At 53.5% G+C, this 26,042-nt stretch overlaps 1 protein-coding gene across 1 annotated transcript in view; it reads left to right on the top strand.

Moving 5' to 3' along the window:
* Positions 1-6,453: 6,453 nt before the first annotated feature.
* The window catches only part of TRPV4 (transient receptor potential cation channel subfamily V member 4), a 47,150-nt gene continuing 27,561 nt past the window's right edge, over positions 6,454-26,042 (top strand). Inside the window, exons 1-2 of the mRNA XM_075898842.2 lie at positions 6,454-6,670; positions 24,539-24,958. Of these exons, the coding sequence (XP_075754957.1) occupies positions 24,579-24,958 (380 nt within the window). The 5' untranslated portion in view covers positions 6,454-6,670; positions 24,539-24,578. The remainder of the gene's footprint in view (positions 6,671-24,538; positions 24,959-26,042) is intronic.

Here is a 26,042-nt window from a genome sequence, read left to right as displayed (position 1 = left end):
AAGTGTGTCAGATGCCCAGTCAAATAGCATGGACAGGAGCTTGCAACCCAAGGGGCCACCCACAACATTGAATGGGGCCAGTCGCCCAGCTGGGGTATCCTTGCATGCAGATCAGACCACACCCTGTGATAGGGATATGCTCACCTTTCAAAGTGGCTTACTTTAAATACAAATATATAATTTTTTGATCGTCCTCCAGGGTGTGACTCTGCTGGTGGACTTTTGGGAGTCCCAAGCCTGCTCACTCCATACACAGAATTAAGAGAGACTTCACTGAAGATAGTTGGGGGGGAACGGGGGAGCAGAAGCATTTATAGGCAGCAGCAATACTATGTTACTCTAAAGCAGGGCTACTCAACACGCAGCCTGTTTGTTTGCGGCCCACAGTGAAGTTTGGGGTTTTGAAGGGATCAACACACAGCCCGTGGGGGGGGGGGAGCCAGAACAAAAAAGTAGTCCATGTAATGGTCTTCTGTTGATATGTGTTTTAGTAGTTAAATTCCTTGATTGTCATTGCTCATTGAAAGTGCTTTATAGGGGTGGAAATCAGGTAAATATTGCATTTTATTAATATCAGCAGAAGTGATTTAAATAGGGCCTGTGTGTTGTGTAGTCTTGCTTTAAACTTTTTATTCATGCCCATCAGTGTGAAAGAAGCTATTTGCATATATTTGCCTATATATCTGCATATACATGCAACCACACGTAAGTTGTGGCCCTCGGCAAGTGCTGTATCATTGTGGCCCCTGGGACTTCCAAAGTTGCTCTAAAGGCAAGTGTTGCATCTTGATCTTGGTATAAGTATTACTTTATTTAGGCCTGTGGTAACCAACCAGTTCTGAAGCAGTAACCAACTAACTCAACTCAGCTGGGCAACTAGCCATGCTCAACTGTACAAATAGCCACATGCGGCTAGTGTGCAGGGCACCATGGATCTAGACACTGGCTTCTAAAGCAGATGTCATGTCAGCGCTCTGAAGGTGACAAGCACAGCTGTCCTATGTAAGGTAAAATGTGTTCCTAGGGATTCTCAATATTCTGTGGCGTGGCTGTGAGCGTGAAGCATAGTGGTTACAGTCACACTCATGATCGGGCCCCATCCTACTCCTCAGTGGGAGCATTTGCACTGAATGGAATCAGACCCATTGTTGGTGGCAAATACCAGTCCAAGAACACTCACAACAGTCAGGCTGTTTCTAGACTGGCAAGTTTTTCCGGAAAATCAGCAGCTTTTCCGGAAAAACTTGCCAGCTGTCTACACTAGCCGCTTGAATTTCCGGAAAAGCGCTGACCATCTCATGTAATATCATCAGTGCTTTTCCAGAAATACTATGCTGCTCCTGTTCGGGAAAAAGTCTTTTTCCGAAAGACTTTTGCGCAAAAGGGCCAGTGAAGACAGCGCAGTACTATTTTCCGCAAAAAAGCCCCGATTGCGAAAATGGCGATCGGGGCTTTTTTGCGGAAAAGCACATCTAGATTGGTCACGGATGCTTTTCTGCAAAAAGTGCTTTAGCGGAAAAGTATCCGTGCCAATCTAGACGTGCTTTTCCGAAAATGCTTTAACGGAAAAGTTTTCTGTTAAAAGCATTTTTGGACAATCATGCCAGTCTAGACGTAGCCCCAGCCTTTACACAGCAGTTCTGAAACTGGCTCCAGTCTGCTGGGAGCATCCCCACACTTGGACAGCTGGTGGGCCCTATTGCACAGGATCCTCCTTGCTCCCAGCTGTTCTCTTGGGTTAAAACACTCTCCAAAACAAACGTTCTGGCCTTGCTTGCTCTTCCACCTCTGTTTTCATTCAGGCTTCTGCTGCACTGTGTTCAGACTTACAAATCCTGGCTGCCAATCCAAACTCCTAAAGAGTCTGATGGGTAGGGACAGGCTCCTCTAGAGCTGGCTATTGCAAGTGATGTACTAGATTCTACCAACACCTACTCCAGGGTAATTTAAACAAGAGTTGGCCTAGTAGATACGTAGTTAAGGCATTCCTAGTGCAGGTATTCAATAATGATTCTGTCTTCAGTTTTCACCCTGGCTTTGTTATGCTTTTAAGAAGCATAAAGGATCGTCTTCAGAGGGGAAAAAGCAATATGCCATGTTTATTGCACATACAGCATAGAAATCAGCATAGGCATTCATTCACACACAAGTCCTGCAGCTGGTGTCCTAGTTACCACACTTATTGGTGCTTTAGACAGCTTACTCACCAATTGGGCTAGGCACAAGGTTGGTCACGCATTGATGCTCTGACACAGTCTTCACAGAAGTCACCAAAAGCTTTATGGCTACACACCTGACATTTATAGTTATAGTCCCAATTTTAGTCTATGGGTTTTACAGTGTCCTGCTGGAGTCCTCTAATTGTGAAATAGTGTTTACCTCCAGGCTGCTTCCATTGTCATGCTCCATCAGTAGTTTGATGACTTTATCCTGAGAGTGACTGCAGGTGGTTTAGCTCTTTCACAGGTGCAAGCCTTTGCATTAGGGTTGTCAATTCTGTCCCTCTTTGACCAGCGGGAGTTTGACCAATGCCTAAGTCACAACTCCCTGTTAACCATTCTGACCCTCTGGTCCAGGCATCTTCTGTCTCTTGCACTCCTCAGTTACACAAAGGGCAATTCATGTCAGAGAAAGCAATTTTCAAAATACAAAGTAACAGGCAGGATTTCTTAAAGACTTAAAAAGTTTTAAAATTCTATAAACAATTTCTTACTAACTTATGATGCCTAATACAAAATATATTTTAATACTTAGCAGCTGCTATAAAACAAAGTTTATGATACAAAAGCTATATAACTACAAAAAAACAAGCTAGAAAATAAAATCTATATAACAACTACCATGTGTCAGGCCTGCTGCTTTTATGCACCAGCCCCAATGATTAAATCCACAGGCAATGTATTTGCAGCAATGGCTAGTGTCATGGGCTCAGTGGCTCAAGCCTTGGCTATGGCTGCCTCTGCTCTGCTCCATGTGGGCACACGTTCTTGACACAGGTCCACTCTGCCCCAGTTACAATCGCCATTTGTGCCACTGGAATCCTCTCTTCGGACAGGCGAGTGTGCTTGGAGGGCTGGGACATCAGCGTGCATTTGCCTGGAAAGTGCTGTGCACAGTAATGTGCTGTGTACTATACAATGGCACACAATACAGCATTAGAAGAACATTATTAAGGTTAAACTTTAAAAACAACCAAAGGTCTGGTAGTACTTTACAGACTAACAAAACATGTAGATGGGATCATGAGCTTTTGTGAGCACAGCCCACTTCTTCAGATGACTGGAGTGTTGGATGTAGTTGCAGTTTTGTTACAGACTAACTCCACAAGCCAAATACACAGGGAAGGGTTGGAACTACAATTCATTCACAAGTTTAATTCTCATGCCAATGGTTTGAATGGAGATACCGGATGGCTGGGACATTATCAACCAACTAACCAATGAAGGTACCAATGATTCTTTGTCTGTGTAGATCTGGTGTTAGTACTCTTCCTTTCTAAATGCCAACTAACAGTCCTTAGCTGCTTGTTTTAACTATTCAGTCTTTAGGTACTTATAGACTATCAGTTTTGCCTGTTACATACCAGCTTGGTTTTTTTTTTATATTTATATACCCACTGCCTCTTTTTGTCCCCACTCTCATTTTTTCCTTTCCTTTCCCCCTCCCTCCTATTTTATTTTGGTTCTAGACATCCAACAATCCAGTCATCTGAAGAAGTGTGTTGTGCCCACAGAAGCTCATACCACCATCTACATGTTTTGTTACCAATGCTGAGATTCAGGAAAGCTGGGGTCAGTTCAAGGGTGTGTGATGTTCTCTAGTGGTGATAGATCCTCCTGCCCTATCCTCCCACCATAGGCTCCCCCGTCTCCTTCTGTTCATATTCCTCCCCTGCTACTATTCCCCATCTCCAGTGCCTACTTATTTTCCCTCTGCTCCACCTCCCATCCATGTCCCCTCCCCCCCCAAACCTGCTCCTATCCTTCCTCCATCCCTAAATCCTGTCCTTTCCCCCCAGTTTTGATTCCATCTGATCCTGTTCCTGTCTCCTCCTGCTCCTAATCCAACTCTCTTCCAGGTGCCTAAATCCCCACCCACCCAAGCTTTTGCTCTTGTCCCAGAACCCCACTCTGCATAGGGAAATTTCTGCTCAGATTCTACAGACTTGGGCTGGAGCATGCTTAGTCATTCTGAGGTGATGGTATATATACACTCTGGTTACACATGGCACTGCAAGGGGTTGGAGCATGCTCAGTGCAGATGGACGCTTGGGAGAATTTAGCTGCTTAACTTTAACAAGTCTCTACTAAGCATGGGCAAACAGATATTTTTTCAGAAGTGAATAACTGTTAGACATGGTAGATTTTCACGGCAATGGCAAAAGGTACTTCTCTGAAACTGAACAATCCCCCTGCCACATTTCAAGTGCCTTTTCCAAAGCATAGATGTACTAGAACTTCCCAACATAACAGCAGTGTGGGGTCTTTCTGACACACACAAAGGAATGTATTTTCCCCTAGCCAGTAAAATGATTTTAGCCAAAACTTAAAAAAAAATCAGTTAAATTCAGTTGAAGTTTGGCAAAGCTATTAGTGACTGAAAACTGGGTCTTAGAATTAGAGCCCTGTGCAGATACAAATTTATATCTGCAGATGTGAATATTCATGGATATAAATTAGCATCCGCAGGTTCACAAGGCTGTCCCAAGAACCACATGGTGAAAGGAGCAGCCCATGGAGTAGCCTTTGCTCCTACAAGCCAGTGTCCTACACCAGCAGCTCCTCCTGCATGGCAGTGCCACACCCCAACTCCACTCAGGGAAGCAGGCAACAGGCCCACCAGCACAGCATATCTCTGGACAGAAGATGCAGACAGCTGCATGGAAGGGACAGGGGCAGGGCCTGGCAGCCGTGTCAGAGAAACTGCCAGCCAGGGCACTTGCTTCTGGGAGAGGCACCTCTGTGTTTTGCTGCTTTTGCTGTTGAGGTTCCCAGGAGAGCCCTGGGGTTCAATGGATACTGGTTTGTATCCGTTGATATCCGCAGCCGCCGGGGATACACATTTTAATCTGCACAGAGCTTGACTTATCACTGAAGGTGTCAGGTACACTTAAGTATAGTCAGCATTGCCTACTAATAGTGATGATAATGTTTTGCACAACTCCAGCCCCTGTCCATTCTGCCATACCAGAATGCTTAATGCACGGCAGGGCAGAGGGCCTCTGATTGAAGTAGGCATTATATGCATTTACGCACCGAGAAAGAGGCACGATTGCTTTGCCTGAGGTTACACAGCAAGTCAGCAGCACAGATAGGAAAAGGGATCCTGGTGCAGTCATCACACCACAATCCTGGCACATGCACATGCCAGTAAACTAACAATTGCTTTTTCTGGGTAGGCTTATGACACAGCATCCAGGGCGTGGCCTGCCTAGAACAGGAACCATCTTTGGGGTCAATAGGTTTCTTTGCAGATGCCGTACTGTGGCTAGTGTAACTTCCTCTGCAGCAGCAACACCCTAGCACGAGTACCCACCAATGGGTGTTCTACACTCACGTGAAACAGGAGCCTTAATTGGCTTGGAAACTCGAGTGTCCTGCTTTGCCGTTTGCTTGGCAGTAGCACCCGCCCGCTCCCCATCCAAGGTGTCTGTCCAGAAGGGATCCTGATCTATGGCTTGCATCTGCTGGGCTCCCTGGCACAGCAGTGCAGACAAAGCTGGGCTTGACACAAGGGGAATGGAGTCGGGGAGGGAAGTGATCCCAGCCCTCCGGAACAAGCTCTGATAGCCCATGTGCTCCTGGGGGGGAGGGACTTCCAGCTATGCCCAAACTGGCTATTGTAAGCAGGGGCAGCCATGCCCAGTGCAGTGGTGAGGTGGGGACGAGTCTGGTGGCCTCCCGGCTTTTGTCATGACTTAGGAAGTCAGTTTTCTTGCCTAGGCTCCAAGGAGCATTTTGTTCCCATGCCTGGATCTTTGGCCAATGCCGGAGCAATGGGATTTCAGGGAGGGGCAGCAGAGCTGTGGGGGGGGGGGGGCTCTTACTAGCCACCTGCTGCCCCCATTCGTGCCTTTGTTCCAGTCCCTGCACATGAACCAGCTCCCCTGGAGTGGGTGGGTTTGGGTCCCTCCATGACAGGCATAAGAGAGAGTCTGGGGGCAGGGAGCTGTTCCCCTGATGCCGGGTCAGGGTGCAGGGATCGGGTTGCTCCGTGCAGGAGTGGGGTGGAGTGAGTGGGTCCCTGGTACCAGGGGATGCAGGAGCAGGGAGCAGGCCCCCCGATGCCAAGGCGGGATTGGGGCATAGGGAGGGGGTTCCCAAAGGCGGTGCAGGGCAGGAGCGGAGCTCAGGGAGCGGATCTCAGAATCCGGGCGGGACGCAGGGAGCGGGTCCCCCGGGGCAGGGCAGGGTCGGGGGCCGGGCGCGGAAGGGCCGGGCCCGGGCAGGAGGCGGGCGGTGGGAGGGAACCTGAGCTGCTCCGCTGGAGACGCCGGCAGGGGCTGGCGCTGGGCCGGGGGGCGGCCCGGGCTCCCTCCCTCCGGGCGGGTGGGGCGGCGGGACTCCGCTCAATCCCAGCCCCGCGCCCCGCACTCCCCGGCGCTCTGGGGAGACGGACCGGACCAGCCCCTTCGCGGCAGCTGCGCCTCCGCCGGGGACGCGAACGGAAGGTACCGGGGTCCCGTCTGCCCGCGCCGAGGGCCGGGGAGACCGAACAGCCGGGGGTGGCCACGCAGCCCGCCCCCTCCGGGCGCTCCCGGCATCCCCGCCGGGCTCCCCGAGATCCCGGGGCTCGGCTCCTAGGGCGCACCGGGGCGCCCTTGCGGGAGCGCCCGCTGCCATCTGCTCCGGGCTGGGCGCACGCCGCAGCTGTGGGGAACAGCCCGGGAGGGGTGCGAAGTGACCCTCAGGCCGTGCCCTTGCCCGCGCGGGTGGCTCTGGCGCAGGCTTGGCCCGCGTTTGCTCCTCTCCGCGCCAGGCGCATTTCTGCGCCCTGCCCGCCTCTCCCAGGCCCGGGGGCGAGGGAGCAAGTAGACATGGATTCAGCCACTCACCTCCAGCCCTTCTCTGCCCTCGGGAGAGGAGCGAGCCAACACGTGACAGAGCCGGGGCTCCTCACTCAGTGCGCTCCTGGCTGGTTAGACTCTAAAGAGACTAGACCCAGCCCAAAGCCCAGGAGAGCCGCGGTCCTGGTGCGAAGCACAGGAGCTCATGACTGCAAAGTCCCGCTGGAAGGCTTTTCTTCCGTGCGGACGCATCACGCCTGTGGCAGGCCTGGGGAGGCGAATTTCACCTGGCCCCTGGACCTGAGGCATGAAGCAGAGGTGACCTGCAGAGTGAAATCTCTGTTGTGGATTGTCAGTGACCTAGTTCCTTGTGTTCTGCCTCTGGGCCCCCAGAACCCCTCTTGGAACTCTTGCATCCTAGGAACAGAGGGGTGGTGGCCAAAGCTTTTTTCTAGCCTCTGAGTGAAGGCAGGAGGATTAGGGAGTGGCTCCAACAGAGAGGCACTGCCACTGGGCCAGAAGGTGGATTAACCAAAGGGAATGGCTTTCTGGTGCAGTCAGGCGTGTTGTGACAGGATTTGAGCTGCAGGCACATTGAAACCCACATATACTCAGCAGGTTAAATCTGTGGCGCTCTGACGGGTGATGGAGGGGGGTTGTCTATTTACCCGCCTGGCTCCACTTCTCCCACCATTGCTTTCCCTCTCTTGATGGTTGAGAAACCAGAAACATACCAGTCACTTTTAGCAATCACTCTCCGAAACCTTACTGCAAACTGAGAGGAATCTATGGCTAATCTATCTGTCTGACTTATCTGGGTGTCTCTGATACACCCATCACCCTGGTATCTGTGCGTCAGTGGCTCCTTCCGCAATTCTAATGGGAGTCTGTCTTGGTCTGTCTGTCTATCCCCAGGCACACTCCTTATCTATCTAACTCTCTATTTAACCACCCACTTCTCATGCTTTTCCCTTTAATACAGGGGTGGGGAACCAAAGGCCCCGGATGCCAGATGTGGTGGCTCGCTTGCCTGGATCCAGCCCCCAAGACTCAGGGCTCCCCTCCAGCATTGTGGAGCCTGCACTGGTGCTCCAGCCCTCCTGCTGCCCTAGTGTGGGGCTGGAGCCCACAAAATCTAAAAGCCTGGGCCCCCTTAGGCTCTGGTGTGCAAGGGGAATGTGGGGAGTGCTGCTTCTCAGTTGGGGTCCACATCAGTGAGGGTTGGGGGGGAGTGGCTTCTCACTTGTGTGTGGCCCCCGACTGATTTTTCTGTCAGTCGGTGGCTCCTGCCCCCCCCCCCCCGCCCAAATTTTTCCCACCTTTGCTTTAATATCTCAGCAACCAGGCAGATTCCCCAGATGATATCACAATAGGACTGTGGTGTCCAACACGCTAGCCACTAGCCACATGTGGCTTTTCGGCTGGCGGAGTGTGGCTAGTTCACTATAGCAACAAGCATTATAGTGGCTCCTGCTTCAGAACTGGTTGGACCCCATGGGTCTGGAATAATCAAGTGAGCAGAGCTGGCTTTCAGAGTCCCCATGTCACTTTGTCAGCCTGCCCTTTGCCTGGCAGGATTGACTCTCGAGGGCGGATTAGGAAGCAATTGGATTGCTGCTTTCTTAGCTCTGTAAAGGAATTCGTGGTTGAAACCATTCTTGGAATTTGCAGGTGATGCCCTTACACATGAAGGGCTCCCACTGGCTTCTTCATCCTCGGCCTTCTCCGAGAGACTAGCCCTGTCCAAGGCAGTCTTTGCTATTGTTGTGTCAGACCCCCTTTCTCCCTCTCATTGATGGGTTTTCCTCTGCAAGACCAACGGCCTTGCAGACAGTAGGGTGTGGTGTCCCCAGGCTGTGGCTTTCCCCAGCACAGAGCAAAGCGCTCACTGTACTTAGGCCCTGATGAGAGGGGAGCTCCTGTGGAGCGAGACCCAGGCATGTCTGCCGCGACTGCAGACGTGAGAGCCTGGTGGGAGCGCAGGTTTTCTGAGGGGGTGAGTTCTGAAGGAGCTGGCCTGAGACCAAAGACTCATGCCATGGACCACCAAGCAATCATGTCAGGCAGTGACATTTGGTGTCTATTGAAGTTAAATTGAAACCGGTGCACTAGAGATACCAAAGCTCATGCCCTGAGCCAGCTGGGTGCCTTTATTTTTATTTTCCAGGGAAGCTGGTTTGCCATTTGCTGGCTATGAACTGTCAATACAGAGCACAAAGGAAAGCCGACAGCCGTTCTATGCCCTCCTGTCCTGCCTTTGGGCCTTACAAATCAGTCTTTATTATGAGCGGAGAGGGATTCCAGCGCTGTGCAAACCACAGCAAGACAGCCACTGCCTGGTCCAGTGGGTCGGATGTAGAGTCCCGTGCTGGAAATGGTTTAGGATTGACTGTGATGGGTGTTGATAATTATCAGTGCCTCGCATTGGCTCCGTGCTTTGCAGTCTGCTGTAAGAGTGTGGCACTTCTCATGGGAGGATACATAGAAACTGGAAGTTTAAATCTTTTGTGGCAAGTGGCTCCCTAGGAGGCAACACGTCTGATGGCTCATCAGAGAAGCAGCTAGGGATGTTAGCCTGCCTGATACAGAGGCAGCAAGGTGAGGCGGGAGTTGGTGTCCATGGGGAACCCTCCGCCCTGCTGCCTTCCAAAGAGGCAGTAGCGTGGGGGGCGGGGAGGGCAGATGGAAGACAAGGCTCAGTTGTAAATAGGCAAAGCAGTTACCTAGAGCACACAGGAAAGCCGACAGCCATTCCATGTCCTCCTGTTCTGCCTTCAGGCGTTACAAATCAATCTTTACTGTGAGCTGAGAGTGAGTCCAGCACTGTACAAAAACACAGCAAAAACCATTGCCTCTTAAGCCAGCTCCCCACAAGCACCAGCTCCCACGTAGCTGCCTGCCCCATCTTCCCCCATGCTGTTGCCTCTGTATGATCGGCAGCAGTGCAGGTGGGCAGGCAAAACCCAGGACATGTGGGAAGCCATCTCTCCATGAGCACTGGCTCCTCCCAGTCCCCTGCGTTTTAACCTGTAACCATTTACACAAATAAATGTTTTTTAACATCCCTAGAAGCAGCTGTGTGAATGCCGAGGATGGGAGCAACCCACATGCTGCTAATTCCCAAGACAGGCTGCAGGGGTTTCTTTTTTCCTCCAGCTGAAACTTTGGGATTATACTAATCTGTGCGTGCTCAGGGAAAGGAGGGTGATTAGCGTGTGCGGCCCTGCCTTCCCGCTGTGTCATGTGGTATCAATGGCATGTTGGTCTCTCCTCTGGGGTTTCTCATGCAGCGGGCGGGGTCCTTTGAGCCTGGGTGCTGACCACGAATGCATGTTTTTGTAGCTCGGGATCCAAAACTGGAGTCTGCCTGGTGTGTGGCTTGGCTCCCTTGGCATTCGCCCCCTTTCAGGCTTGGTCTCAGGGACAAACCTGCATAGCCTGAGATGTGGAGGTGTTAGAATCGCTGCTGCCTGGTTGGATCTGGAGGATGCATGGCTCAGTCTGGCTCTTTGGAGCCGTGTTCCCATGCAAACGGCAGCCCTCCAGGACATCAGTCCCAGCCCCCAAGGGAAACAGAATGTCCGAGCCCACCCAGCATTTCCTCTCTCAAAAGTCTGGGCAAATAAACAGGCCTTGAGTGTGACCTGATGGTCAACAAGCAGCAGGTTTGCTACATGAGGGAAGCAAAGGGGGCAACTGCTCTGGGGCCTGGTGATTGTAAAGGACCTGGGGCTTCTTGGTGCAGTTGCTGCCCTGCTCCTTCTGCCCAAAGTCCCACCCCTTCTGGGATCACAGAGCCATCCCCTCCTTGCCCAGGGGCCCAGCAAGTCTGTCGACCCCCTGGACGAGCTCTGAGCTGCAGAGCTGAGATTTCCTAACGGATAGCAAGAGCCTCCGGAGCCCTTCCTTACGGCTCCCAACTGCCCTGATGTCAGGGGCAGAGAAGGGATTTCAGGGATTCCCACAGCCTGAGCTACATAGGTCAGAACATCCCTGCTCCAGGGCACCGGGGGATGGACTGGAATTGAGAGCAGATTGCAGGGCAGAGGTGTGACAGGTGCCCGGCCCAGCATGTGGGCAGCTGTGGTTCCCAAATGCCACTATGCAGAGGGGATTGTAACCCTGTCTGGGGAGAGGTCACAGGCTCCTAGCTGAAGGCAGATGGGAGAGAACCATTTCTGCTATTTGGTCTCCTAACGGCAGCGCTGGCCTATGTCACAGTCGGACACCTGCGGGGGTATTGATACCATGGCAACCCCATGGACCGGATTTACCGCAAGTTGTGGTGGTGACTTGAGGGATGTGGCCAAGTGTCTCAGCAGGAAGCGGACTAAGACCATCAGCTTCCTTCACAGAGCGGCTGGGCAGGAGCAAACTGTAACCAAAGGAAAGGAAATCAGAGCAAGGAAAATGGGGGACTCTGCAGAGATGGAGGGCGACTGACTGATGGGGGATGTAGAAGATCTGTGGGGGAAAGACAGGAGCCCAAGCCCTCCAGTGTGGGCTGGCCACCATCTGCATTCAGTGCCTTTTATGTGGGTCGATGTGTGACAGGGGTGTGCTGCGATGGGGTGGAGGAGGTGTTGGCTGCCCAAAGTGATACCCAGAGACAGACCAAATGATGGGGAGAAAAGGGGGCAAAGAGGAAAGTGTGTGTGTGGCTGGGGGGGGGGGTTAGGTGGCTCTCAGGGCTGAGGGCACAACATGGGGGGGACAGAGTGGAGGGAACAGTCCTTGCACCTGAGGCTCTGCCCCTTCTGGGCGCACAGACACCTGTCCCCACCTTGCCCAGGGCCCCCCAACCCAGTTGCTATGGAGTTAGAGGCCTGAGGCTGGTTCACAGAACTGATACAGCATCAGGTGTGGTTGGGCTGGGACGCAGGCTGGCTCCTCCTGGCCGCTGGAATGTTCTGCTACCGGAGCACTCTCGACGGCAGGATGTTGTCTGGGCTTCCCATCGATGGGGGCCATGTTTCTGTGGCACCCTTTATCCGCAAAGATCCCAAAGCCTGCTGCAGACGGGCTCTAATACACGGGATTTCTGCTGCAAAGGCAGCTGCATGTGGGCTGGCACACAGGAAGCGAGGAGGAATCCGTATGAACATCAGGGGGAGCATAGGGAGCTGGCATGTCATCCCCCTAAGTGGACTTTAGCTTTGATGCTGGGCTTAACCCCCCTCCCTGCCCTCGGAAAGAGAGGGCGAGAGGATGCTTAACACCCGCCAGGGCAAGGACTCATGTCTCACGTGAAGGACAGTAGCACCGGGGCATTAGTTCAGAGGGACATGAGCCACCCACTTCCTGGGCTTTCCAGGGAGGTCTCCTGGCCAGGCCTGACTGCATCGGCTGGGGGAGCTGATGGGGGATGTAGAAGATCTGTGGGGGAAAGACTGCATCGGCTGGCTGGCTGAGGAGGTCTGGCAGGAAGCCGTTATGGGTGGGGAGCAGCACAGTGGACGTTAGCTGGAAAGGGCTGTGGCCACAGGATGGACCCTATGCCCTCTCCATGGGGTGTCAGGTGGCCAGTGAGCACAGTGCAGCTCTGTGCAGTGTTTTGGCAGAACCGAGGCATCAGCCGAGAGCACACAGGCGGTTGCTTACCCTGTGCCCAGGCCTGGAGCCCGTAGCTGACAAACTGGGGCTTAAGAAAACAGGATGGCCTGCAGGGTGGGGAAATCTGGAAAAAAAAAGTCAAATAAACAGCTCGACGTAATCCAATTCTTCTGCCGGCCATCACCTCATCAGGCAGCCCAGTGTCCGTCTCTTGGCTTGTTGGGGCTTCGACGCTCAAGGAGGCCAGTTATAACATCCCACCATTTCCAAAGCAAACTTCCTCCTGGTGTGATGTGCCTAAGTGCGCCACCGGCACTTACCAAGCTGCCTGCCTTTTCCATCTTGCCCGGCTATGACTCACTTCACGCCGCTGCATGGAAACAGTCCTGTTGGCTCCACCTTTGTTCCATACCGGCCACATTGGCCAGTGCATTTAATAGGCTTCATTACTGGGGTGCAAACCCCCGGGGAGCGCGTATGGAAATTCCCATAAAAACATGGTTGCTACTGAAAACCAGGCCAGTGTTTCATAAAACATTTGTACTGAGATTAGGGCCGAGGAACTTTTTTAAAATACCCCCACAATTTGTGGGCCTGACCTGCCACTCTCTGATCTCTTGAGCAGTAGTGGCTGTGCTTAGCCTAAACACAGCTGTGCTTGTTTGCCCAAGTCTGGATTCTCATTCTTTCCTGTGCCTAGTTTTCCTGGCAGCAGACAGAGAGGAAGAGAACCATTCAGGAGCCGACAGTGACGGTGGGCTGGGAAGGAAAAGCCAAGTTCCCACCTAGTGACGCTGTTTAGTTGTTTTTCTCCTTTTGTGGATTAGGTCAGTGTAAGTGAAACACCAACTTCTAGCCTATCCAGGAGCATGTTTCTAAGCCCACATTTCAAGTGCTGCTCAAGGTATTCCAAGAGCTGGAGTCTTCTGGTGGAATCCTAAGTGCAAATGAATCTGCAGGGGGATTTTTGGTGGGTGGAATGGATCCCAGCTGGGAATTGGCCTGGGCGCAGGGGATCACAGAAGGCATTGTGATAGCCCATCCTCTGACACATGGCAACTGATCTACAAAGTAATGAACAACAAGGGGAACTATGGTTAAACCAAAGGGCTGGGATTTTGGAGAACTGGCGTCTCGGCACTTGGTGTGACTCACTGTGGCTTTGGGCCAATCACTTCCTCCCGCCAGGACCCACTCACACGGGCTCATGGAGCTACACAATCACAAGGGAGAAATGCTGGCTGGTTGGCGCCCGGCTCTGGCATCCCCCCCGGGGTCCCAGAACCCCAGCTCTCACCCAAGCCGGAACGAGTACACTGGAATTTTATAGCCGACCCCACTGAACCCAAGTCAGCTGACATGGGCCAGCTGTGGGTGTGTGGTTGTAGTGCAGATGTGTTGGCAATGGTGGCGAAGGGCCACCCGGTGAATTCAGATAGAGCACAGGGCTGACCCCTAAAAACAGTGCTCATGGTGACTGCAGCAGGCTCATCGGGGGTCAAATGGCAACCAGTGGCCTAGGGAACCTGTAATACTTAGCAAGGCTGCAACCAAAATCTTTGCCTTTGGCTCTGGTCGGGTTCCCATCCTTCTAGGGTGCAGTACATCAAGTCCAGGAGAATAGGCCAGAGTCAGTGGGACAGGGGAAAGCCAAGGGAGCTGTATTGCTGTGGGGCAAGGGCTGTGAATGGCCAAGGAAAACGTATAGTCACAACCTGCAGATCCACCCAGCCCCTGTAAATGTCGTTCGTCGCTGAATCTCCTCCCCATGTTCACTCCGCAAGGAAGCCAGGAAAATGGCCAGAGACTAAACACCCAGAATGGAGCTCCCTGCCCTCCTGCCGTTCTGCCATCAGCCTGGGTGGAACAAGCGGCACACTTACAGCAGAACGGGATCACATCAGACACCACAAACACTGCCCTGTGGTCCCGCCACCCACCAGGCACACAGAGGGGCCATCTGGCTCTATTTCCAGCCTGCCGTGGCTCCCTCGAGGCTGGGGTGCAGCAGGGACGTGACGAGCTCTCTGGCCTGATTGGGATGACATAGCTCTGTGGGATCGGTTCCTCCCAAGTCAGGAGTGCCACCTTTAGAAGAGAGAGGAAGCACTTGCCGAAGTAATAAATATTTATAAGTGGTCTCCAGCCCAGGGCTTTCTGGGCTTAATGCACTGGAACATAAAAGCTTTCTCATCCACGCACGGAACAGAACTGCTGCTCTGCCTGAGCTATTACTGGGTTAAGAGGCTCATGCCTGTCCAGGCCAGTCAGCCTTGAGCTTGCTGCCAATTGATAGCTGTGGTCAGTGCGCCCTGTGGGTCTGACTGTGTGAAATCAACATCTTGGTCCTCGGCAGGGAGAGGGTATCTCCAGGTGAGACTCTCCCTCTCTTTGACAGAGTGGCCTCGCTTGCTCTCAGTGTTGCCCTGTGCCCGTGAGGGGTTGAGCCCTTAGTGGGACTTTAACTGGACTCTGGACGGTCTTTGAAATTGTTTGTGGTGAACTCCTGCTCTTCTACCAGCGTGGTGCCTTCTGCCTGCCTCTGATGCATGCTTTTCTTCTTGCATCTAGTCCTCCTTCCTTCTCCTGACCCTTGAACGGTCCGACTCATCCCCGCTCCTACACGTCTGCTTCATTCTCCCCCAGGGGCTGGAACAGGGATGCTAGGGGTGCTGCCAAACTCCCTGGTATAAAGGGGTGTCCATCATACACAGGGTTTGCAGTGTGTGTTATAGTGTCTCTCAGCACCCCACTGTCATGATTGGTCCAGTCCCGCTGTGCTCACTCCAAAGCCAGCAGCATTCATTCTTGCACTGCAGCGCTCCCAACCAAACACAGTCAGGTCCTCTGTGGAGCCCCTCTTCTCTTAGCCCATCCAACCCTGGGTTCTTTTCACAGCGGGGTTTATTGAGAACAGCCTTGCTCTCCCAGGGCGGCTCCCTGGCTGTAGCATGTGCTGCCAGCAGAGAGCCCCATGCCTGGCAAACACAGCCTGTGCTGCTAGCGAATAGGTGAGGGGACGACGCTGGTGCAGAGGTAGGACATGCCAGATGTGACTGGCTGTTTGCGATTGCCCCACCCTGAAGCTCCCATGTGACTCTTTCCAGGCCTTCCTGGCCATAGAGCGATCTCCAGTCTCATGCCGCCTCTGCTCTGCTGCTTCTGGGCAGGTCACATCCCCTTGCTGGCATCCCAGTGCACCAGCTTTTGTGTAGAACGTATCTTAGCCATGACCTCAGTGCTGGAGAAGAGGCCTTAGGGTCCCTGACAGGGATGTCTATACTGATGTGATGTGTTCACCCTTGGGAGTGATGCAGCTCTGATACCTGATGGTACTACAGGCTGAACCTCTCTAGTCTGGCACCTGTGGGACTGACCGGCCACTGATCCAGAGAATTTGCCAGAGCATGGGAGATTAGTATTGTCTAGCAGCATTACCAACACTACCACTGCTTACTGGATTCCTAGGAGGTATTGAGGGGTAAATTAGAGCTAAATAACTGCACAGAACACTGAGAGCCAGGGCTGGGTTCTGTAAACAAACTTTATAGGACTGCAGGAAACTTGGCCACATTCACAATAAGTGGACATCTGGCTAACTGAAATCATGCCGGACCACAGATGTTATCGCTAGACTAGAGAGTTTCAATCTATAATGGGTAGAGCCCTGCAAATCTGTGGGTATCTGCTCTATATCCACAGGTATCTGCGTCCGCGGATGTCAGTGAGGATCGCCGCAGCTCATTTTTGCAGCTATGGTTGCAGATGCGGGTATCAATTTTGTGTCCATGCAGGGCTGTACCAACGGGATGTATGGTACCTGTTCTGGGGTGCGGGAAGGTTATAAACTGTGATTAAATAATCAAGGCTGAGTTGGCATCCCTGCCCCTCCTCCCACTGCGTGGGAGAAGACAGAGGAAACTGAGAAGGGCAATGTAGGGTCAGTGCTGCTGGAGACAGCTTGTTAAACCTCACACTGAGCTGTGAGCACTGAGGCCTCTGGCCCTAGCACACAGCACACAGATCACTATCTCCTGCCGGCCCCAGACCTAAGACATGCAGCAAAGGAGTCACGTAGGTCAGGTGTGCCAGCAGGGTCACAGGACATGACAGGATGCTGGGACTGCCTTACATTGAGGGCTAAGCGAGCTGCAAGCATCACCCCAAGGAGCCACTTTGTGGGAATTCATTGTCTCATGTACTCGAGTCCAGCCCACAGGCCAAATACTGCGGGTGTGTAATTTTCACAGCAAATAAGTTAATAACTTAATTGGTTAATTTTTAAAAAGCATCCTGATTGGTTAATAGCTTAGGGTGGTTAATAATTAAGTTGCCCAGTATTTTAAATATCATGTGCTGCAAAGAGCCTCAGAAGACACATTAACAAGCCCCTTGCACACCTCGGTCTGTGCATCGCTGGCCTCAGGGGTCCTGGAGATGCATGGCACTGCTGCGTCTGGCCTCAGGTCATGCCGTCAGGATGCCACGTCGGGATGAAATCTTCTGGGGGTGGGCTGCAAAGTGTCACCGATGAGGCATGTGGGGTCTTGGAGCACCTTGTCCCAGGGATGCGGAGTCAGGTGGCGTCTCTCGGTTTGCATGCCCCTGGCACACCAGCAGGAATGTGCAGAGGGTAAGCAGCCATGCATGGGAGTGCACAGGACTTTCACCAGCTCCAGACTGACTGGAGAGGCCTTTGCTCACAAAAGTCTGGCTCCGCGGTTCAGAAAACAAAGGGTCATTGCAGGGTTTCTGGGGCTGGGGAATCTGCCTGGTTCTGGCCTGGCCTCTTCCAGTCAGGCCAGGCTTTGAGGAGCCATAAAGGAGCAAAAGAGTAAAAGGAAATAGAGCCTCCTATCCCCTCCCCCATGCCATCTTACCCTGGGGCAGTGGGGAGATCTGGGTCCCAGCTAACTCACAGCCATCAGTCCCCAGCTCGCACTGAGTGCTTGGGGCAACAAGCAGTGGTTCTTCCAGGTGTCCAGGAAGGGGCCAGTTCCCTGGGAGAGAGCTGGAGTCGTGGCCCGCGTGTGGCAGCCTGCAGTGACCCTGCCCGGCTCCCCCAGGGAAATGCCATTGGCTTCCCTGGGATCAGGAGAGGGCCATAAAGGTGCAGAGATTCCTACGGCTGCCCCTCACCTCCTGAGCGGTCACCCCACCTCCCACCTGCCTCTTGCCACCCTGTGTCACCAGGCTTCCAGCATGACACCGGGACTCTTCTCCCAGGGCATTTCAGGCACTTTTCTGGGATGGTTTTAGTGTCTCTTTGTAATTGTGGTGAGCGACGAGGAGGAGAGGGCAGTGCGGGCCAGTGGCTAGGGCTCAGGACTGAGCCGTAGGATCCTGGGGACCAGGCCCACCTCTGTCAAAGACTGGCTAGCTGGCTGCAGCTCTCCTTAGAGTGGGGAGGAGGGTGCGGGATCCTTTGTAAGGTGGATGATGAGTCCACCATGGGGGCAGGGTACTGGCTGTTGTTAGTCAGCTGGCAGGGCCTGTTCTTATTGGCCTCATTTAGAGATGTACCAAGATCCAGCCCTGGGGCTTGGCACGATTTTGGCAGGCACAGACTCTTCTGCCGTGATAGGATTTTTCCCTTATGCCCAGCCATTAACCATCGTGCACCAGCCTTCTCCTCTTGCCAGGCCCGGAGACTATGTGACCGGGAGGCAGGTTTAGTGCTGCTGAGTTTAACCTGTTGCCCTCTGCGTGCACCACCCTCTCTCCTCCCTGGGGGGAGCAGCAATTTCTGCTGCCACAGAGCACTTACTATCAGAAGTAATGGGCCAGGCCCCCTGTGCATAGTGAAAAACCAAATCATGAGATTAGCCCCGGGCTCATGGGGTGAAAACAAGCGCTGTGCTGTGATCGTTGAGTCCCCTCTCTGCAGCCATGGGCGCCATCATGGCCAGTGTACAGTGGTTCTAGGCCCTGCTGCGGGGCCCAATGGCACAGAGCTTCCAGCTTCCTCCCAAACCCAGCATTGCCATTCCTTAATGCCGTGTCCCCCTCCCACCCGTCCTCCATCCCTGCTGTCCTCTTGCCCCCCAGCCCTCCCGTCTGCTCCTCCCGCCGTGTATCTTGTTCTCCCCTGACCTGTAAGTGCTCTGGGCAGCTCTGCCCTCTACATACGCTGTGTGCCGTGAGACCAGAGTCCCACTGGGCCAGGCTCTGTCTGAACATTCTCCTCCTCCCCCTACCTGAAACCTTGAGGTGAGGGGGAGCTCTGGGTTGCCTTGTGCAGGTAGCCTGATGGGCTGTTCTTCCTCAGGAGGTGAGCCTCCCCCAGCCTCAGCTGGGGAAGAGACCATGGGAGCTGGCAGCACGGGTCACATCCTTGTGAAAGCCAGACCTTTCAGGGAGGTCCATGGGAGCTCAGAGCCCCCCATCAGCTGCCCAGTGAGAGATGCTGAGAAGAATGACACAAATCCCTCACTGTGCAGAGCCCCCGAACCCCTTAAGGAGTGCGGCAGGGAGCTCCTGGCCTAAGGCCGATGGGTTAGGATTCTCTCCTTACAAAATGAGGGGAAGTTGTCTTTGTTCCCAGGAATGTCACTGACCATGGCAGGCAGCTGGCTCTGCTGGCAGGTAGGATCCAGGCAGCAGGAAGCCCCCTCACCTCCTGCCCCCACAGAGATGCTCAGGAGATTAAGCTGCCATGGCATTGTACTGTATGTTTAAATTAACCCTTGGAGTGCCCGCAGTTTCCAGGCTACTGCCAGGAGGCTATGTCTGGAGGCATGCATGCTGAAAGCTGGACATGGCCTAACCTCTGAGCACTTAGGCTGTTGCTTTCTGCCCTATGTCTAGGGCCCTACTAAATTCATGCTCCATTTTGGTCAATTTCCTGGTCCTTGGATTGTAAAAGTAGTCAACGATTTCAGAAATTTAAATCAGAATTTTCAGTGTTGTAATTGTGGGGATCCTGACTCAAAAAGTAATTGTGTGTGTGTGTGTAGTGTCACAAGGTTATTGTATGGGGGTTGCAGTACAGTATTGCTACCCTTACTGCTGGCTTCAGAGCTGGGCAGCTGGACAGCGGTGGCTGCTGGCCAGGAATCCAGCTCTGAAGGCAGAGCTACCACCAGCAGCTGTGCATAAGTTAGGGTGGGTTGGTATGATGTGGCTAGTCTTTCTTCTGTGTTGTTGCCTGCAGAGCGGGGCCTTCAGTCAGCAGCCACCTCTCTCCAGCCACCCAGCTCTGAAAGCAGCAGTACAGAAGTAAGGGTGACTTGGCACTGCCACCCTCACTTCTGCACTGCTGCTGGCAGGACACTGCCTTCAGAGCTGGGCACCCAGCCAGCATTACAACCACTGCTCTCCAGTTGCCCAGCTCTGAAAACAGCACAGAAGTAAGGGTGGCAACCCAGAGCAGGTTAATATAACCTTGTGATCCCCCTGCAACTCCCTTTTGGGCCAGGACCCCCAATTGGAGACACATTGGAATCTGTACAGCATAGGGCAAAAGCACACCTGATATCATGGTCCGTGATACGTTTGGCATGGCTACGAATTTGGTAGAGCCTGGCATTTACATTTGGCCAGGACAGGGCAGCTCTTGGCAGGGGAACTCCCTTCTGGAGCAGCTCTGCCTAGTTCCCGGGAGGGCTGCCTAGGGCTGCTTTTATGCTTCTGGTCGTTGCTGTGCTAGAGAATATGTCTCTTGGAGTAGTGGCTGGAGGGTCCATGGTTACTGGTCTTGCCCTGGGCTGGAAATTTGAAGAGATGAGGGCTGTTGAGTATTAGCTTTGCCTCTCAGGGTGGAGGTGGGGGTTGGTTTTCTGTTATGCTTTTTGAATGACAATCTAGATGCTTTGTGTGGGATTTTCAAAGGGCCCTTGAGAAGTGAGGTACATAACTGCCAGTAAAAGTCAGCAGGAAATGGAGGCTTGGCACTCACTGGACCCATTGAAAATCTGCCCCATTGTTGATATCCTGAATACCCACACATCTACAGAGGGCTCTGTGTTCACCAGAGGGTTAAAGCTGTGGCTGAGCTATGTTAGCAGTCACGTGTGGAATTTGTCAGGCAGGAAGTTTGCATGCTACACCAGAGGGAACCGGAGAGAGCTTAGCCTGATGGCACAAGCTAATTTTTACCCTTCATCTCCTGGGGCCTTACAGAGGCTGTGCCAGCTGCTGCCTTTCCAGCCACGAAGGAGACATTTCTGGCAGAGCTGGGTTCTAGTGCTGGTTCTGGCCTACCCGCTGCTCGTCTCTGTGCCTTGGTTTCCCACTCAGCAAAGGAGGGCTAGTGATAGCGGCTGGCTTTGAGACTGATGGATGAGAAGCATTAGTGAAGAGCAATGTGCTATTTATTAATCTTTAGTGGAAGCTGGAGATCTGTTCTCTTAGGCGAGGGTTGGGCAGGCAATAATGTTTAATGAGGGACCACTACAACATTTTGGTTCCACTTTTCTATGGAGAGGCTGTAGGGTCTGGGATGGAGGCTGTGTGCAGAAGGGAGCTGGGGGATAGGAGTACAGGAGAGGGTATGAGGTCTGAGGAGTCTGGGTAAAGGAGGGAGTTTGCAGGGCACAAAACTTCCTCCTGCCTCCCGTGCAGAGAGGCAGATGGAGCAGCCAGTTGCTTGGAGTCCTGGGGCTGCTCCCTGCCTGTGGGTCCAATGGGGTGGGCTGTAGGCCAGATTGAAAGGCTTGGTGGGCCAGATATCGTGCCCACCCCGTCTTATGCAGTGTCTACACTGGGCTCTCCCAGCATTGCACAGACACATTACTATGTCCATGCCTGTGGTGTTTGACCCCACTCCCAGCAAGTCCAGCCGACCTGGCGGTGCTCTGGCTGCACCAGTATCCTTTTACTCCATCGCTGGAGAGGCATCAGTGGGAAACTGCCTGCAAGAGGCTAGTGTCAATTGCCTGGGAGGAAAATCTTGTGTAAAGGCCCTGGCGCCACTGTTTCCTGCAAGCTGAGTGCTTGTGCAGCTGCTCAGGAGAGATTCCAGTGCTGCCCAGGTGATTAGCAGGGTGCTTGCAGGTTTGTGTTTCTCCTGGTGGTGCACAGTCTCTCATGCCTCAGTGCATCTTTACAAAATGTATTCCACACATGGATGGAAAAAATCTGCATGTGAATGGAAAACATTAGCAGGAACATTGCCTGGTGCCATTGCTGGGGAGCTCAATTACCATGGGGATGATAAACTTGAGGAAATGTCAGGGATCCCAAATTGGAGACATCTCTGTGTGAGTGAGCGGGGAGGCAGACGGAGGGTGGGGAGAGTCATTCAGAGCCCAGCTCACAGGCCCTGGAGCTTTGGGTTCTGCCCCCCCAGCCTAACTTTGGGTTTTGGGGCAGGCTATAGGGGCGCTGCTCTTTGAGACTGACGTGTGCAGAGCGCCGGATGCTGCATGGCTCCAGCCAGTGCCCAGCAGTGCTGAGACACCCTCTGGGGCTTTCTGTCTGCCGGGGATCAGCTCTTGCCTCTGCAAAGGTGGGTTGGAGACCCCGTATTACTGGGCCAGCTGGGGCACGACTTGGGGTTCAGCTCACCCCTCGCTGGCCCACCCAGCACAGCACAGGAAGGGAAGTGGGCCAGAAAACTACCTGGGACTTGCCCAGCACTGAGGGTTTGGCCTGTTTGCTCCTCCCTTCAGACTCCAGAATGGTTGTGCCCATCTCTGATTTCTCTGGGTGAGAGGAGGGGATGCAGGACTAGATATTGGACGAGAAGCCAGGACCCCGGGCTCTAATCTTGGCTCCATCAGTAGCAACCTTGGACTAGCCATGCCCCCTCTCTAGCCTCAGTTTCCTATCTGTATAATGGGGATAATGACACTTTTCCCCCTAGGAATGAAAAGGCCCTCTCTACAAGCCATGCCCCCAGCTCCATAAGGCCTGCTCAGTGTCTCATGCTTGGCCAGGGGGCTGCAAAGCCTAGGACCCAGCTGAGTGACACTCCAAACCCCCCCCCCCCCCCCCCGCCCGGGGAGGAGTCTGCCCTATCCAGACGAGCCCCACAGAGGCAAAGGTGAGGCGGGGTCACTCCTTGGAGTCAGATGTGCCCTCAAGAGGGAGATGAACAGGGCGATGTGGAAGGAGCCGCAAGGGGCCACTAGGAGGATGGCATGGTTTGGCATGGTTGACCCTGGAGAGAGGAGCAGGAGGATCCTGGGGTGGGTTCGGTGCTGGGCTGGGCTTTCAAAGGGAAGAGGAGACTCTGAGCCTGCAGTGGATGAAGCTGCTTCAGGCGGGACAAATGGCGCTCGAGGGTGATCACACTCCGGCTCTGTTCTCCTTGCTGTTTCCTGTCTCCTCAACCCGCACCATCTCCCCAGGCCACATGGGGCCCATGTGCTGCCCCAGTCCGGGAGGGAAGAGAGTTGCCGCCCATGGGCTGGGATGATTCCAGACATCCGTGGGGCCAGAGGGGAGAGGCTGAATTTCTGATGACGCGGCAGCAGGATTGCTGTGCCATTGAAACCTGCTAGCTCTCTAGTAATGACATGCTACATAATTAGAAGCATGTTCTCCATCCAAGGCCTGGAAAGCAAAGCCCCACATTAGGGTTTGTTAGGCAAAGCTGCAACCAAGCAGAAAATGACATGGTCCCAGGCTGCTTTTTCTGTCATCCCAGAGCTTTGAGAATCTGTCAGCCACACTCCCAGAGCTGGCCACGGCTTACAACTTGCTGCCTGCTGCTTATTTCTTTTGCAAATTTTCCTGTGCACCCAAATAAATCAGGAATGCGGATTTGAATTCCCACTGCTGGGCGAGCCATGCTCAGGCCCCTCCCCTGCCATGAAGCCCTCATTCAGCTCCCTTCCCTCACCCCGGGGCACGTCTCCATCTCAGGGTCTGAGTGGAACAGATTCCCCATTGGCTCTCAGTTGTGCCATGGTTTCTGTGTGCAGCCTCTGACCCCCCTCGGCCCTGGTGTAACTGTCCGCACGAGGGGGCAGGATGACCATGAATTGGGCCTGGGGAGCCTAGTACAGCCTAGTACACCCTAGTACACTTGGGAAAGCTGGGAATGTCGCCATTGATGTCAGCAGAGCAGCACTGGTGTAAAACTAGCGTGAGATGGGAACTGGGCCCTTAAGGGTCACCCGGATGCCTGTCCTCTGATCTGAGGGCTCCTGCAAATGGCACAATGCCAGCCTGCTGGGCCAGGGCGGCCTCTCTCCTGCTGTCCTGGGATCCATGGCCTCGTTGCTTTTAGCCAGGCCCTTGGTGTTTACTGGAGGGGGTTTGGTCGTATTTATAGGGATGGAGAAAGAAGAGCCTGTTCTCTCCCCAGCACTGGGCTGGTCCCAACCAAACCACATCTGGGAACGGCAGGCCTGTGGTGGGGCTCGCCCTCCGTCATTACAGCAACTCCTTGAAACACGAAGCCGGCAGCCGATTGGAGCCCGCGCAGCTCTGCAGATCAGAGGGCATCAGGACGCAGGCTTGGTAGCTGCCTGCCTGTCTGCCCCAGCCCCCCAGGAGCACAGGGGAAGCGCAGTTACTGTCTGGGCGGGGAAGGTGAGACACAGGGAGCCTGTGATCTCCCTGAGCATGAAGCAGGGAGTCCTCCTGACTAGGAGCCACGGGTGGAACCTGGGAGCAGGGTAGGTAGGATGGATCCCTCCTGCCAGTGAGGCCCAGAAGCTGTGCAAAGTCCCAGCAAGGCAAGGATGTGATGGGAGCAGGGCCCAGCGATCTGATGCGTGCTGCTCACCCTGTTTGCTATGTTATGCTGCTCTAGAAGGGGTTGCGTTGATCTGATCTATGTCCCCACCCCCAGGAGATCTCATTCTCCTTTGGGGCCACTCAAGTGTCCAGCCGAGGGGCCTGGAATTCCTGCCCCAGCAGGGGGGTCTGGCCTGGCTCTGTGCATCTCTAGTGTTGATGCTGTCTCTGGCTGGGAGGGCTAGTTGCCTCTTTCACAGCCCCACCCATCTGCAAGTGCAAACTGCACACATTCATCCTCCCCACCCCTCTTGTTGTTTCTCATGCTCTCTCGCACCCCTTCTCTTCCAGGCACACAGGCGGCAGCCGGGGCCCTTCCACAGCAGACGGCATGGCAGACTCCGATGACCCCCCCCAACTCCACGTCGGGGAGGCCAGCGAGGCCCCAAGCGAAGAGGGCTCCTCTCAGAACGACACTTTCCCCCTCTCGTCTCTGGCCAACCTGTTTGAGAATGAGGATGTCCCCTCACCCGCTGAGGCGGCCCGGCTTCCCCCCGGCTCAGGGGACAGCAAGCAGCAAAACCTGCGTATGAAATTCCATGGGGCCTTCAAAAAGGGCATGCCTAACCCCATGGACCTGCTGGAGTCCACCATCTATGAGTCCTCTGTCGTCCCAGGACCCAAGAAAGCTCCTATGGACTCGCTCTTCGATTATGGCACTTACCACCAGCGCCCCAACGAGAACAAGCGCCGGCGGAAGAAGATCGCAGAGTGAGTACATTGCTCCCGTCCAAAGTTCCCTCGTTTTCCCCCATCATTGTGTGGAATAAATTTTGTTGTGTGCACTGAGGCTTTTATGGATGTGCACCAACAGTAGCAGCACATTGTCCCAGCTGTGAGCCCTCCACTAATCAGCTATGTGGCATCTGAATCTCTCCCGGGTGGCTGCCCAAGTGCTCAGTTTACAGGGATCACTGCCCCCGTCCCATACTGGCAGAATGTCTACTCACGCTGCCACTTGTCCATCAGGGGCTCTGCGGGGGTGCCAGACAGGGTTAGGGAAGAGGTGGCTGGGAGATACAGAGAGGGGGCAGAATTGTGAACTGATGTTTTAATTTCAATTATTTTTACCTGCTGACTGGGAAAAAGGGAGCACTTTTTGAGCAAGTTTTGTCCAAAAATTGTTTCAACGTTTGGAATTTCTGAAAGCAAAATTTAATCCCAAGTTTTGGAAAATATCAGCCATCCCTAGCTCGGGGCATCTGTCTGTCCCAGCCTCACAACCCAGCTTCTCTCTGGGCCAATCCAGAAAAACACCTGGCCGTGGCCTGGGAGCCTTTTTCCTTCTGATGCTTTGTTACTCTTCACAAAGTGCTGGAGAGATTTTGTGTTCCTGTTTGTATCATTTTCAGTGCTCAGGTATCTACTGAGCCACATTTATTTTAATGGTACTTTAAAAAAAATAATAAAAAGAAAAGATCCACAATTCTGACATTTTTGTTGGAAATATTTGGAACTGTTTGCTGTGGATTTGAATCTTCTCTGAGATGTTCGCTGTGGAAGTCATATTTAAGGGGCTAGGATTGCAGGGAGCAAACACACTCAGAGGGAAGGATATGGAGAGGCAAGAGGGAGGAACATGGTCCCTTTGATGCCATAGTCCCAGTGCTCAGCTAGGATCTGCTCCCTGGGCAGTGGTATTTCTGCCAGCCTACCCATTTCTCACAGGTGCAAGCTAGTGCCAGTCATTAGTATGTGTGGCGCTGTGCCCTTGTAGTGATCTCTGCAGCGCTTGTGTCGAATGTGCTCGCTAAAAGCCACTTGCTTGTGTCTGGTTGGACTTGTTTCTTGGTTA

Source organism: Pelodiscus sinensis, chromosome Z, assembly GCF_052426305.1.
Source record: "Pelodiscus sinensis isolate ZL-2025 chromosome Z, ASM5242630v1, whole genome shotgun sequence".
Taxonomy (NCBI): Eukaryota; Metazoa; Chordata; order Testudines; family Trionychidae; genus Pelodiscus; species Pelodiscus sinensis.
Note: the sequence above shows the minus strand (reverse complement) of the source record. Positions and strands in the feature narration are given on the sequence as shown.